Source organism: Grampus griseus (assembly GCF_964374135.1).
Source record: "Grampus griseus genome assembly, chromosome: 20".
In the NCBI taxonomy this organism is placed as follows: domain Eukaryota; kingdom Metazoa; phylum Chordata; class Mammalia; order Artiodactyla; family Delphinidae; genus Grampus; species Grampus griseus.
This window is the reverse complement of record NC_139014.1, coordinates 50,199,668-50,212,590: the sequence shown is the minus strand read 5'-3', so window position 1 is coordinate 50,212,590 and position 12,923 is coordinate 50,199,668. Positions and strand designations below refer to the sequence as shown.

The 12,923-nt window shown below is 42.5% G+C and overlaps 1 protein-coding gene across 1 annotated transcript in view; it reads right to left on the bottom strand.

Annotated features, from left to right (window-relative positions):
- The window catches only part of SMG6 (SMG6 nonsense mediated mRNA decay factor), a 237,681-nt gene that overhangs the window by 181,763 nt on the left and 42,995 nt on the right, over nucleotides 1-12,923 (bottom strand). Inside the window, exon 9 of the mRNA XM_082678924.1 lies at nucleotides 5,262-5,323. Within this exon, the coding sequence (XP_082535050.1) occupies nucleotides 5,262-5,323 (62 nt within the window). The remainder of the gene's footprint in view (nucleotides 1-5,261; nucleotides 5,324-12,923) is intronic.

Here is a 12,923-nt window from a genome sequence, read left to right as displayed (position 1 = left end):
TTCTTTCTCTTCCCTCCACCCCATATTGCAGAACGAAAATTATACCAAAACTGAGATAATGACAGTATACAATTTGTTTAGGAAAAAAACCCACAAAATAAAATTATGGTTTTTATGGCTACATGTGTAAGTATGTAAATATAGTAAAAAGGTCTGGAAGAATACATAACCTGATGTCCGGCATTATCTCTTTGGAAGGCACAGGGGTTGGGGGAGAGTTGAAAGAAATTTTAGAAAAGAATGTTATACTTTTATAAGGAGATTTTATACATTACTTATGTAATAATTGTAAAAGTTTTAGGCAAGAAGCAGCAGCAGTAGTAGCAGCAGAGGAAGAGGAGAGAAAGCATAAAAAAACGGCAATTTATAACAGCCCAAAACTGGAAGCATCCTAAAACGCCCAACAACAGCCGATGATGAAAACGGCACATCCATACAACTGAATTCTATTTTTTAAAAGCTGTATTAGATTTTTTAATCATGTGGGAGAAAGTCCAACATATATTAAATGTGGACAGTTTTAAAGTAGTTTAACGCGACCCCTTTTTATACATATTTGTAAAAAATAAATAAGAAAATGTGTGTGCGTGATGTATAGAAAAGAAGATAAAATATACACCAAGTGTCAGTGGTAGATAGTCATCTCTGGATAGTGAGAATAATTTTTTATTTCTTCTTGTTGCTGGGTTTTCTAAATATTTTACAATAAGCACTGTATATAGTAAAAAGATTTCCCCTACAATGAATACTTGTGGCTTTTGTATATAATACATTTATAATTTTTAAAAAAATCAAGACACAAACATTATATTCTTAACAATTCAGAGTCCAAAATAAACATGAGCCTTTGAATTCCAAGAGATCTTGAAGCTGTGCAAATAGCATGACTCGGCAAGCAAGTAAAAACTAAAGTGGTAACTTCAACCTAGGCTATAATGGGAAGCAAAATTATTCTGTTTGTCACAAATCAAAAGTCTACAGGCTGCCGGCTTCCCGACCTCTCTCAGAGGAGTCTGAGCACAGGTCTGATCTGCCTCTCCCGGGGAAAGCCAGTGTCTGTCAGGAGCCACACGGCACCCTGACCTATTCCCCTTCCTGAGCCTGAGAGGATTCCGGCCCCATCCTTTAAAGCTGCAGAAGGTACGGTCACTTTCAGGATACTGGCTGGCTAAAGTGACTGCTTTCTGAAGTGATCTCCAGAGATACCTTGTCTCATTTGAATGGCAGTTTCAAGAAACCAGTCTTTCAGACAATACTGGGACCTAGACCCGTGAGTGACTCAGATAGTGACTAACGGGGCAGGACCCAACCTCTCATATGCTGGGGAACACAGCTGGGCCAGACAACATTCTCTGCAGAAAAGAATCAGGCTCCCTAACTTTTCTTAAAATCTTAATTTTTAAAAACTGAACAAGATAGGAGCGAACCAGTAGCAAAAAACAAAACAAAACAACTAAGCCGTATGACAGGGTAACAATGAGGGGAAAAAAAATCATAGTGCTACAGAACATAAGGACTGGAACAGACCTTGGAGATCATCTATTTAAACTACTGATAAGGAAACCAGAGCCCACAGAGGCTCTGACTTGTTCCCTCTCGAGGTCTTAGAACTAGTCAGCGGAGAAAAACAAACTCTTTTTGGCACTTGATTCCATCTAACACTCCGCACCTCTTTTTCGCTGGTTGCTGAGAGGAAGGAGACCAGCGTGGCACACATTAGGCCCTCAAGCATACGCGGATGCAACGGAGAACACGGGGCACGGACAAGACGAAGACTGGGAGAGCCACGGGGGGCTTTTCTCAGCAGGCAGGCGGGACAGTGGATGTGTCTTCAGCTGCTCCCCATTACAATCTCCTCACTCTTAATTCGTTTTCAACGCCTCCCACATTTCACATCTTCTTGGTAATTAGGCAGCAGTACATGTTGTTGTGTGTGGCTCGGGCTCATTGCTTTTCTAGTCTTACAGACTTCTATACTTCTTTTTTTCCAATAGAAAAATTATTGCTGTTTCTGCCTTCCAGAATAAATATGGGGCTCAATTCTCTTTTTACCTCTAGGAGAGCACAAGAGGAATACTCACCGAGGGGCTGGGGTGCCTAGAATTTACATATATTTTCCTCATATGAACACTACGACGACTCACTGTTCATGAAGGTGCAACTAGACTGGCCTTATCTTTTTGCCAACAGAATATGTTATATGCAGGAATGGAAGAGATCTTGAAAAATAATCTGGACCACAGCAAACCACCTCTGACAAATGAGATAATCTATTCGCTCGCAAAGGCTTCCAGAGAAGAAAATTCCTGAACGACTTCCCTCTGTGAAATCTTCTTACACCTAACCCAAACCTCTCCAGCTGCAACATAAGCCTATTTTATTTTTCTCTTGCTGTCATCCAAAAGAAGTCAAAACTATTTGGTTATGACCCTAATATTTAAACACAGTTAGGGTACCCCCAACAGCTGTCTCCAAATAAAACTTTTTTTACCTTTTTTTTTTTTTTTTTTTGCGGTACGCGGGCCTCTCACTCTTGTGGCCTCTCCCGCTGTGGAGCACAGGCTCCGGACGCGCAGGCTCAGCGGCCATGGCTCACGGGCCCAGCCGCTCCGTGGCATGTGGGATCTTCCCAGACCAGGGCACGAACCCGCGTCCCCTGCATCGGCAGGCGAACTCTCAACCACTGCGCTACCAGGGAAGCCCTACCTTATTTTTTTAAAGATTAATTTGTCCTCTCAGAAATCAATTTCTAGCTTTTTAATCATTATTGTGATCCTTTCTCAAACTTCCTTCAAAATATCTAAATATGAGAGTTTTAAAAAGGGGAAAAAATAAGGTTCTAACTAATGCTTAACCTGATTTAAAAATATATATATATGTGTGTGTGTGTGTGTGTGTGTATATATATGTATATGTATATATATAAGTATGTGTGTGTGAGAGAGATATATATATATATATACACACACACACACACATATATCTCCTAAACATTCGTATACTCTGGACCAAGATTTATAACTTTTTTAGTCCCAAGAGTCTCTAACAGAGCTAAGAAATACCTAGGGCAGTGGTTCTCAACCAGGAGCAATTTTGCACTGCGGGGAACATTTGGCAATGTCTAGAGACATTTTTAATTGTCATAACTGGGGGTGAAGAGAAGGAATGCTACTGGCATGTAGTGGGTAGAAGCCTGGGATGCTGTTAAACAGCCTACACAGGACAGCCCCTACAACAAAGAATTATAAGGTTCAAAATATTAACAGTACAGAGGTTGAGAAATCCTGACTTAGAGCAAACATGAGGTACATAAAAAGTTAAAGAACAAACACAAGAAAAAGAAAAAAGGAGAAAATACTGACTAGAAAGGTAGTAAGGGGAAAAAAAGATTTTTTAAATGAGAATTTTAAAAGAAATAAAGAGATAAGGAACCATAGCACCTACTTTAAGTGCAGTACAGTGGTATTTCTCATATGATGCGTTACTTTATGAAATAATATCTTCTTATTATAAGATAATAACCCTGCAACTGCACCTTTACATTACTCACTACTGACTGGCCTACGACGACCCATAGAATACTAGATCCTGCTCTCCAGTCTTTCACAATCTACCCATTTCTTGTAATAATTCACTTATTCCTACAACAAATATTTACTGAGCACCTACTACATGCCAGGCACTAGGGATACAACAGTCTTAAGCAAAAACTCCTGCCAGAGTAGAGCTGACGTGGGGGTGGGGTGAGGGGCTGCTACTGATGCACCTAGTTTACTTTGCTGAGTAAATCACTTCACACTTATTTCTGCTAGTAGAGATGCATCTATTGGCACTACTCCAAGTTTCCCAAGTCATTTCAAAATCAAGACTATAGCCATCCCTGTCACTCTTGCCCAGGCTGATGACAAATGAATATGTAAAAGGTACAGTGTCTAGTTTACCATCCACAAACAGTGTTTCTTCAAGCAGGACAAAGCTTTTCAGCTTCTCCCACTAAGGAAACCTTCTAGAGCATTACAGATACACTTACAAGGTTATGACAGAAAGTGAAAGGGAGGGGCTTCCCTGGTGGCACAGTGGTTAAGAATCTGCCTGCCAATACAGGGTACATGGGTTCGAGCCCTGGTCCGGGAAGATCCCACATGCCGCGGAGCAACTAAGCCCATGCGCCACAACTACTGAGCCTGCACTCTAGAGCCTGCGAGCCATGACTACTGAGCCCACGCACCACAAGTACTGAAATCCGCATGCCTAGAGCCCGTGCTCTGCAACAAGAGAAGCCACTGCAATGAGAAGCCCACGCACCGCAACAAAGAATAGCTCCTGCTGACCACAACTAGAGAAAGCCCGCACGCAGCAACAAAGACCCAACACAGCCAAAAAAATAAATTAAAATCTTAAAAAAAAGAAAGTGAAAGGCAAACACTGACAACAACTGGGGGAACTATAATCCAAAGCAAATCACCTCAAAGGGTAGTTCACAATAAAACCTCCAACTCAGAAAATATTAAAATGCAGAGACGACCTGAGGGCACTGCCACCCGTTCCTCTCCTGGAATAACGAGGCACTCAGCACAGGGGCACCAGCTTTACACAGTGAGGAGAAACTCGGATCCACCAAAGGGATACTCAAAACCTGATCTCTTCCCAGAGGCTTAATGGATTAAGTAACAGGGTCTCACCCACACCACCTTCCCTGAGACTTATATGGAAATCCGTGGTGAATGGTGAAACCAAAGAGAAGTCTTAGCATTTACTGAGGTCAGCAATATGGTGCAGGAAACTGAGCACAGGAGGAAGGGGTATGGTTCGAAGGAAGAGAAAATGTCGGAAGAAAGAAATTACTGTCCACTAATTTTCAAGGGAAAATTAGTGGATAGTATTTTCCCCCAAGGAGGACCCCTGGCAGCTGCACCCAGGGACTAAGCATGACTTCCTTGCGGAGCTCACTAGGGGCTGAGCCGGAAGGCAGAGGAAAGAGAAATCCAGAGGGATTAGGGGTGGGGGCTGGGAAAAGATTGTGGTTAAAAGGGGGCTTTAGTAAAGGTAGGGAAGGGGGAGCCAGAGGGATGGAGAGTAATATTTCCCAAACTTCATGAGCACAGTAGGAGAGTGAGTGAAGGGAAGAGGAGAGAAGGTGGAGGCCCCTAAGAATTCACACCCTGTGCCCTCAGTTACAAACACAGTCTAGTTGCTAACAATATTAAATTCCAAAATGACTTGTAATGTAGGAAAATAAAATAAACATCCTGCACACTTACCCAATCCGGGTAAACAGCTTCCCATGGGCATGGAGAAAACTGAGGATGAACCTTTTGTTCAGCTGCATGGGAAAAAAAGAGAGGAGAAAACAATTAAACTTTCCCCAGTTTCCTGTTACTGAACAGAGTCCCTAGTGACACAATAACCTGGCCAGGGTCTAAGGGGTGGGCACTAGGGATGGGAACCAAATGAACATGCCCAAACTCTCACACAGACCCAGGGCTCATGCCCAACAGCTGCTGCTCAGCTGAGCCAAGATGACAGCAGGCTCGGTGAACGGACAGCACCCCCTGCTGGCAGTAGTGTCTGTGTGCAGGGAGCGAAGCACTGAATTCCAACTAAGCTGGGTAGATGGCTGTCACCCTCTGCCATCTAGAAGTCACTCTGTCCCCATAATGACGGAAATGAAACACTGACAAGTACAGGACTGGGATGATGATGATCTTGGATAAGTCCCTTCTCCTTCTTACGAGCTGTTTTTCTACCTACCCAAAAAACAGAACTCTTCTTTGGTAACCAAGGGTAAGGTAATCCCACCACTAACTAGCTTATCAAATTGTACTTCTCCAGCTTTGAAAATAAAAGTTCAAACCTTTCCTTTTTTTTTTTTTTTCCTTTTATTTGAAAGAAAAACTGAAAGCTGGGGTTATGTGAAATCCTCTGGCTTTTAAATGTTGGCTACTAAAGAAAAAAATTTAAACATTAGGCAAGCCAAAAGCACACGTTTGCCAGCCACATCTGGCTCACACAGCCATGAGCTGCCGAGTTTTCAATCTCAGTTCAAGGTTCTAGAAAATCTACTTCTATCAAAATTTAGGGGATACATTCCTCTAAGCAAAACAAGGCAGGGAAAAAAAATTCAACTCCAAAGAAAGTGGAAATAATCTACAGACCAAACCCTGTCATCTTCCCTGGTCTCCTGGAAGCAATATGCTCAGGGCCCTGTAGCCTGACAGGGAAGACGGATAAAGGATTTTGATCTCAAGGTGGTGGTTAGGGCAAGGAGCAGTCCAGCACCCTGGATGCTCTGCCCAAGAGGAAAGTACTCTTCTGGTTTATACCCTTGCGAAACAGAACACCAGTCAAATTGTGGCAGTTCCACCAATTTCACAAGGAAGCTGGGTGTGAGGAAAGGAGGGCATTCTCGCCTCCCCAGTGACTTCAACCACAAACTGCAAACAATCTTCAGTCTTTATATTTGCTTCAACAAATTACACTTAATCAGCAATACCAGACAAAACTCTGATTTCTGTAGTTAAAAAGGATACTTCATGGAATGTAACCTGTCTCTACAGTGAGGTGAGTCAGGGCAGGGGACACTGGGTTCCATGAACAGAAGGGAAAGATGAGGACCTGCCACAAAGTAAATGGCCGAGGGCTCCGCCACTGTTAGTGGCAAGGCCTGGGCTAGAATGCAAAGGAAGGTGGTGAAAAACTTACCCCTCAAACCTCTGCCACTTACCTGCTGTGGGGTCTCAGGCAACTGATCTAACCTCCCAAAGTTTTTCTTTCTACGCAGTGGAGATAACAGTACCCATACATTAAGGGACTGGTGCATGAGATAAGGCAACTAAAAGCACGTGCTCGGCATCTGTAAACACTCAAGTGTCAGCTGAACATTCTCTCCCAATGAATGGTAGAGTGAGGGGTAAAATGTTAACAACTGGAGAATCCAGGTGAAGGATATACAAGAGTTCCCTGTATTATTCTTGCAACTTTTCTATGGGTATAAAATTATTTCAAAATAAAAAGGTAAAAATATATATTCTCTCTCTATTCTTGTTTTAACTCAACTGTCCCTTTTTCCAGCTGCCAATCATAAACTGGTTAACTCATCCATAACTGGTTCTATTTATACATACAGGATACTTTGGTAGAAACAGAACGATATTAACCCATCTCGTTCAAGCCAATTACTATCCCCCAAGCCGCAAGATAGCTCAGAAATTCAAGCAACTTAAACCAGTGAATGACAGAACTTGAACCCAGGTCTCCGATTCCAAAACAGTTCTCCTCCCCTTAAACTGCCATCTAGCTCAGGAAGAGAACAGGTGAGCTTATTCATGAAGGGCCAATGAGGGGGGAAGAGCAACTAAAAAGAGCAGTTCAGTTTTACCTTTAAGTTTTCCCTACCCATTAGGTAGGAAACAGTGTGTAACTCACAATGCCTCCTGGAACAAAATGAGTGCACCAGGAGGTTTTTTAATACTGGCGTTCTAGCTATACTTCCCAAAGATCCTTCTCTTAGGGTAGTAGATGAGGCCTACTTAATTACCTGACTTCACACCTGCCATTATCATATTTTAACTATATCTAGTAGACAGTGGATTTCAATGCATTGTTTTTCAACTAGTGATAGTGAAGGGAATCTTAGCAAACTTTGTCAAACTATACACACATTCTCTCTGACCTTGGTTAATGAGAACCACTGCTTTATTTTTAGTCTGAAAGTACCTGTTACCCTAAATATAGTTTCTCTTTATCTGTCACCAACATTTTGAGTAGGAAAGGAGCTAAAATGTAGATACATTCTAGAGAGAGGTAAAGCATGTTATACTGAGGAAGTAGATTTGTTACACATTGATCAAAATGGGACTAAGCACTATCGTAAATTAATAACACGAAGTCAGCAAGTGCTGAGGCAGAGCTTTTGGAAAACCTAACTGATACCAAGTCCACAAAAGGAAGGTCTTAGCCTGAGCTTCCTCCCTCTCCAACACATCACATGGATTGGCTCCATGTTTGGAGCTTTTTGATTCCTAACAATACACTCAGATGGTCTCACTCAGGTAGAGAAATAACTGTTTTTCCGCATATGGTGAGACTGTCTCCAGATCTTCCTCGTGCAATTACATACTGTTCACCAGAAACTAAAAATGCTTCTTGGGTGTAGCCCTAAGAGACAGTGTTAGAATTATTAAAGGGCTCCTGGTTCTCTGGTTTAAGTCCATAGCCGACTCACAAGGGACTCTTGGGCCTTTTGTACCACCTAAAAGCAAGGACCCAAAGAGACACTAATGGCAATAGTTGCATGGGTAGGTCTCTGGACACTCACAACAAAGTCTGTCCTTCCATTAACTATGGGGTTATGAGTAAAATGGTTTGGGTTGTTCCTCAACTGTAAAATGGAATTTCTACCACTGACGGTACCTAACTCAGAGCTGAAAGGATAAAACGAAGTCATACAAATTAAAGCATTTTGAGGAATAAATGTCTTATGCAAGCCCCGGTTATTACTACTCAGAACTGCCTAAGTGCTTTATAGACTGTGTAGCAAGGAAAGAGAAAGCAGCTCCTCAGAGGCAGCAAGACATCACCAGAGGAGAGGATTCTGAAATATGCCCAATTTTAATTCTTAATAGTTGTTCCTGCTTCTAAAAAGTTGTGTGGAAAACTGAATTTCTGAAAAGTGAATCATTTTAAGGACAGTAGGAGGAATTAAGCGGAATTCCTCAGTATTAAGAGGACGTCCGGCATGCGTCTTGAAAGCGTTTTGGGGAACATAAACTATCGTTCTCTAATTTATTCATCTGGGATGTCTCTACTTTTAAATACCAAGTACTAAAAAAAAAAAAAAAAAAACTTTGTTGTGTTTTAAAAGGGGGGCTCTATCCCCTTAGATATGAGACAACATAGGTGAAGACCAAATTTCAATGGTGCCTGTTAGAAAATGTCCAGGACTTTCAGAGCCTGCCATCAAAGCCCAGTTATCTCCCTAAAGCACTGAGATCACAGGTGGAAAAGAATGTGAGCACAGAGGTGAAGCTGCCCACCTTCATCCCTGTGCTCCCCTGACAGGCACAATCAAGAGCAGACCAACAAGACAGGGTCCCCAAAGCCAAAGAACTTGTAGCCCAAGAATAAAAGATAAATAACAAACCAACTTGCCAACTCCCCATTTATGTTCCAAAACCTAAGACAAGGCCTTCTGACTACGAAGGTGCCAGAAGGGACTGTGCTTCCCTTACTGTCACTATCCCTCAGCCAGGAAAAGTCTGTGGCAGGGAGATCTAAGGAGATGATAGAGAAAGTGAGGAAGGAGGGCCCGGCACACAAAACATGGACGCCTACCGGTTAAGTCAGCAGTATAATACTCATATAGCAGGAATAAAAACTGCTCATTAGATCTTTCAGTATTCCTCTTTCCAGGATATAGATAAATAAAAATGCACAGGCAAGTCAAGTAGCAAGACTCAAATGCCTTGTAGGGAGACAAAGCAAATCACAAAAATCCATCTTCGAATCCCAAAGAGCCACACTGAGGCTGCGGTAGAGCAGGTACGGTGATTACTCTTCACCTTCAGTTTCTTCACCCCTGAACTGTTCCGGGCAGGACGACAGCTCAATTAGCTCTAATTAAGCCCAAGTTCCATGCAGAGCTGTCCTACTTAGATGGCTGGATCTGAACCATGTGAATTCAAGTGTAAAACGTGCCTCTTAAAACCAATGCACCCCTTGAAACAACAGCTCTCACTCTCACACTGCAGCTTAGTGCTGCCTCAACAAAGTCTTACATTAAAGCAATTTACTTGCTATTACTTCATTATCTCTCCTACTTAAAGCCAGCAAACTGGAGGGAAATTGGGCTAAATGTCAAATCACCAGTCAGCTCCGGAAAACCCAGCCAGCAAGCAGAGGGACAGCTGAGCTGAGAGTACCGGGCTGGCTCTCAGGAGGAAAACTGGCACTAGGTCTAAAGAAAAGAAAGAACCACGCATTTGTGACTATTCTGTATTTATCGCTCCTTTGTTTACTGTGGGGGAGGGAGTAGTACGGAATAATATGAACAAAGACCACTGATCTGGGTTCAAGACCTGGGTTCAAATTTTGGTTATGCCATTTATTTTCTATATAACTATCGACAAATCACGTCAACTTTCTAAGGCTGTTTCTTCAACTATAAAACAAGAAGGCAGGGTGAGATCAATATCGGTGATTCTATAACCCTGAGTGTGTATGCATCACAAGAAGAGTGTCTGTAAAAAATATAGATGCCCCAGTCCTTCAGAATCAGAATCCTCAGGGAGGGGAGAAGGGGACTGCGAATCAGCATCTTTAAAAGGTCTCCAGGTAATTCTGAAAGACAGCTAGATCTGGGAATCCCTGGGCTAGATCACGCGTCAGCAAATTATGGCCGAAGGGTTTTTTAGTGTGGCCCATGAGCTAAGAATGGCTCTTATATTTTTTAACAGTTGAAAAAAATCGAAAGAATTTTTCATGACGCATGAAAACTATATGAAATTTAAATGTCAGGGTCCACAAATAGAGTTCTATTGAAACACAGCCACACTTGTTTGTTTCATATTGTCTGTGGCTGCTTTCCCCCTACAAAGGCAGAGCTGAGCAGCTGTAGCTGAGAGTGTCCCCGAAAGCCTAAAATACTATCTGGCCCTTTACAGAAAAAGGATGCTGAGCCTTAATCTCATCTATAACACTGGGGTCTCAAAAAAATGTTTGTACCTGCACAACACTTCCGGGCTACCACACACATACTGGAAACAGCAATGAATCTCATAGGCTGTTTAATAGCAAGCCCCGCCTCTCTGGATGTTCTGACACCTACCCTCCCACCTATCACCTCAGGGGAATCACCAATCCACAGTGTTCCTTCCAATTCTAAAAGCCCACAAATGAACCGTTCTAACTAAATCTAATCTTTCTTACCAGCTTCTGGGCAGACACCATCCTATTCTATGTTATCACAAAATACACCAAATGCCAAAAGACTGCTGAACTCAAACACCCCAAAGGCTACAGAGAAATATAAACGGGGCTCTCAAGGTTTCCACCGTGGAAGCCACTATGGGGTGGAAACACAACACACCCAAGCCCAATCAATATTTCACTTAGGTCAGAGGGCCCCAGGACTTTTCAAGGGAAAGTAAATTCAACCTGTGCTGTGTGGTCTGACAATCTACAGCTCAGAAGTGCCACCAGCTTAGCATCTCAAGGTATACAGAGAAAGAGAGAAAGTTCAGCCAAAGGGCGACACTGTTACTCTGACTGAGTTACTTTCTGAATGACTCTTCTTTCTGACTCATCTCTCTCAGAGCCTGGGAACTCTCATGCCCATCCACCCAAAAAATGGGGGAGATGGGACACCTTTGCAACTGCACAAAGTGGGAGAGAAGAGGACAGGGCTGAAGCTCCCACTTGGTGAAGAGTTGGGCACCAGAAAATAGTTTTCCAAAGGCACATACACAAGCTCAAACCCTCTTTTAAATGAATGGATCAACAGAGCGCCGATGATGGTGAGGTCCTTTTCACACTGTGTCCACCCATTCATGTACTCATTCAACAAAAACTTACTTGCCATCTTCTAGGGACATGACACTGTGCATGAACTATGAACAAGGCAGAGATAATGCCTCCTCTGTGGTTGACACAATTATAAAGTACCATGATTGGCGAAGGATGGGATGCTGTGTATTTCCACAGCAGGAGCATCAGAGATCTCAGAGGAAAAGAGGTAAAGAGTCATGCCTATGTTTCATAAGCACAGGGGACAGCATGTGTGATGGTCCCAAGAGTAGAACGTTGTAGACTGGCATGGCCAGGTGAGTGATTCTACAAGAGGGAAGCTAAAGAAATAGGCTGGGCCAAGTTGTAGATGTCCTTGTTAAAGAGTCTGATCTTAATCAAAGCCACTGAAGGGTTTTGAGCAGGGAAGTGACATGAGCAAACCTCCATTTTTAAAAGGACATTCTGACAACTGTTTAGAAATTTTAGTTGTTTTTTTTTTTTCTGGTTGGGTGGAGGGAGTGCGGAGTGAAATGTTTACAGGCCAGGAGACCAGTTAAGAAGCTGCTGCAATCATCCATTGGCAATAGAGACAGAGAAAAGAGGGAAGACAAAGAAAACCATCATTTCACGCTCAATCAATCATGATCCCTTGTCCCTAACTCCCAATAGTTCTAGTTCTAAGTAACTCAATTTACAGAGACCAGCAGTGGCCCAGAACCAAGCAGAAGTCTTTAGAATCACACAGAAGTCTTACACAAACTAAGTGAAACACTGATTTCATTTTCAGAAATAATTTGGATATTCTTACCTTATTTCCTTTCAATAATATTTTTAAACAGCCTAGCATAGTGTCTGGTACTTAATACATATTCAGTAAGTGACTGTTGAAGAATCTATTAAAATATATAGATTTGAGGGGCTTCCCTGGTGGCGCAGTGGTTAAGAATCCGCCTGCCAATGTAGGAGACACAGGTTTGAGCCCTGGTCCGGGAAGATCCCACATGCCGCGGAGCAACTAAGCCCGTGCGCCACAACTACTGGGCCTGCACTCTAGAGCCCACGAACCACAACTACTGAAGCCCGCGCGTCTAGAGCCTGTGCTCCGCAACAAGAGAAGCCACTGCAATGAGAAGCCCATGCACCGCAACAAAGAGTAGCCCCCGCTCGCTCCAACTAGAGAAAGCCCGTGTGTAGCAACAAAGACCCAATGCAGCCAAAAATACATTTAAAAAAATAAATAAATAAAATATATAGTTTTGATAGTAGTAAGATAGATTATCCAGGTAATACACAGAAAAAACTCACAAGAAAAACAGTACAGTACTAATACTAATACTAATGCTGAAGGGAAATAGCACACTCACCACTATTTATGAGAATTTAAATATTTCTCTTTCTGGAGGATAATTTGGCAAAAC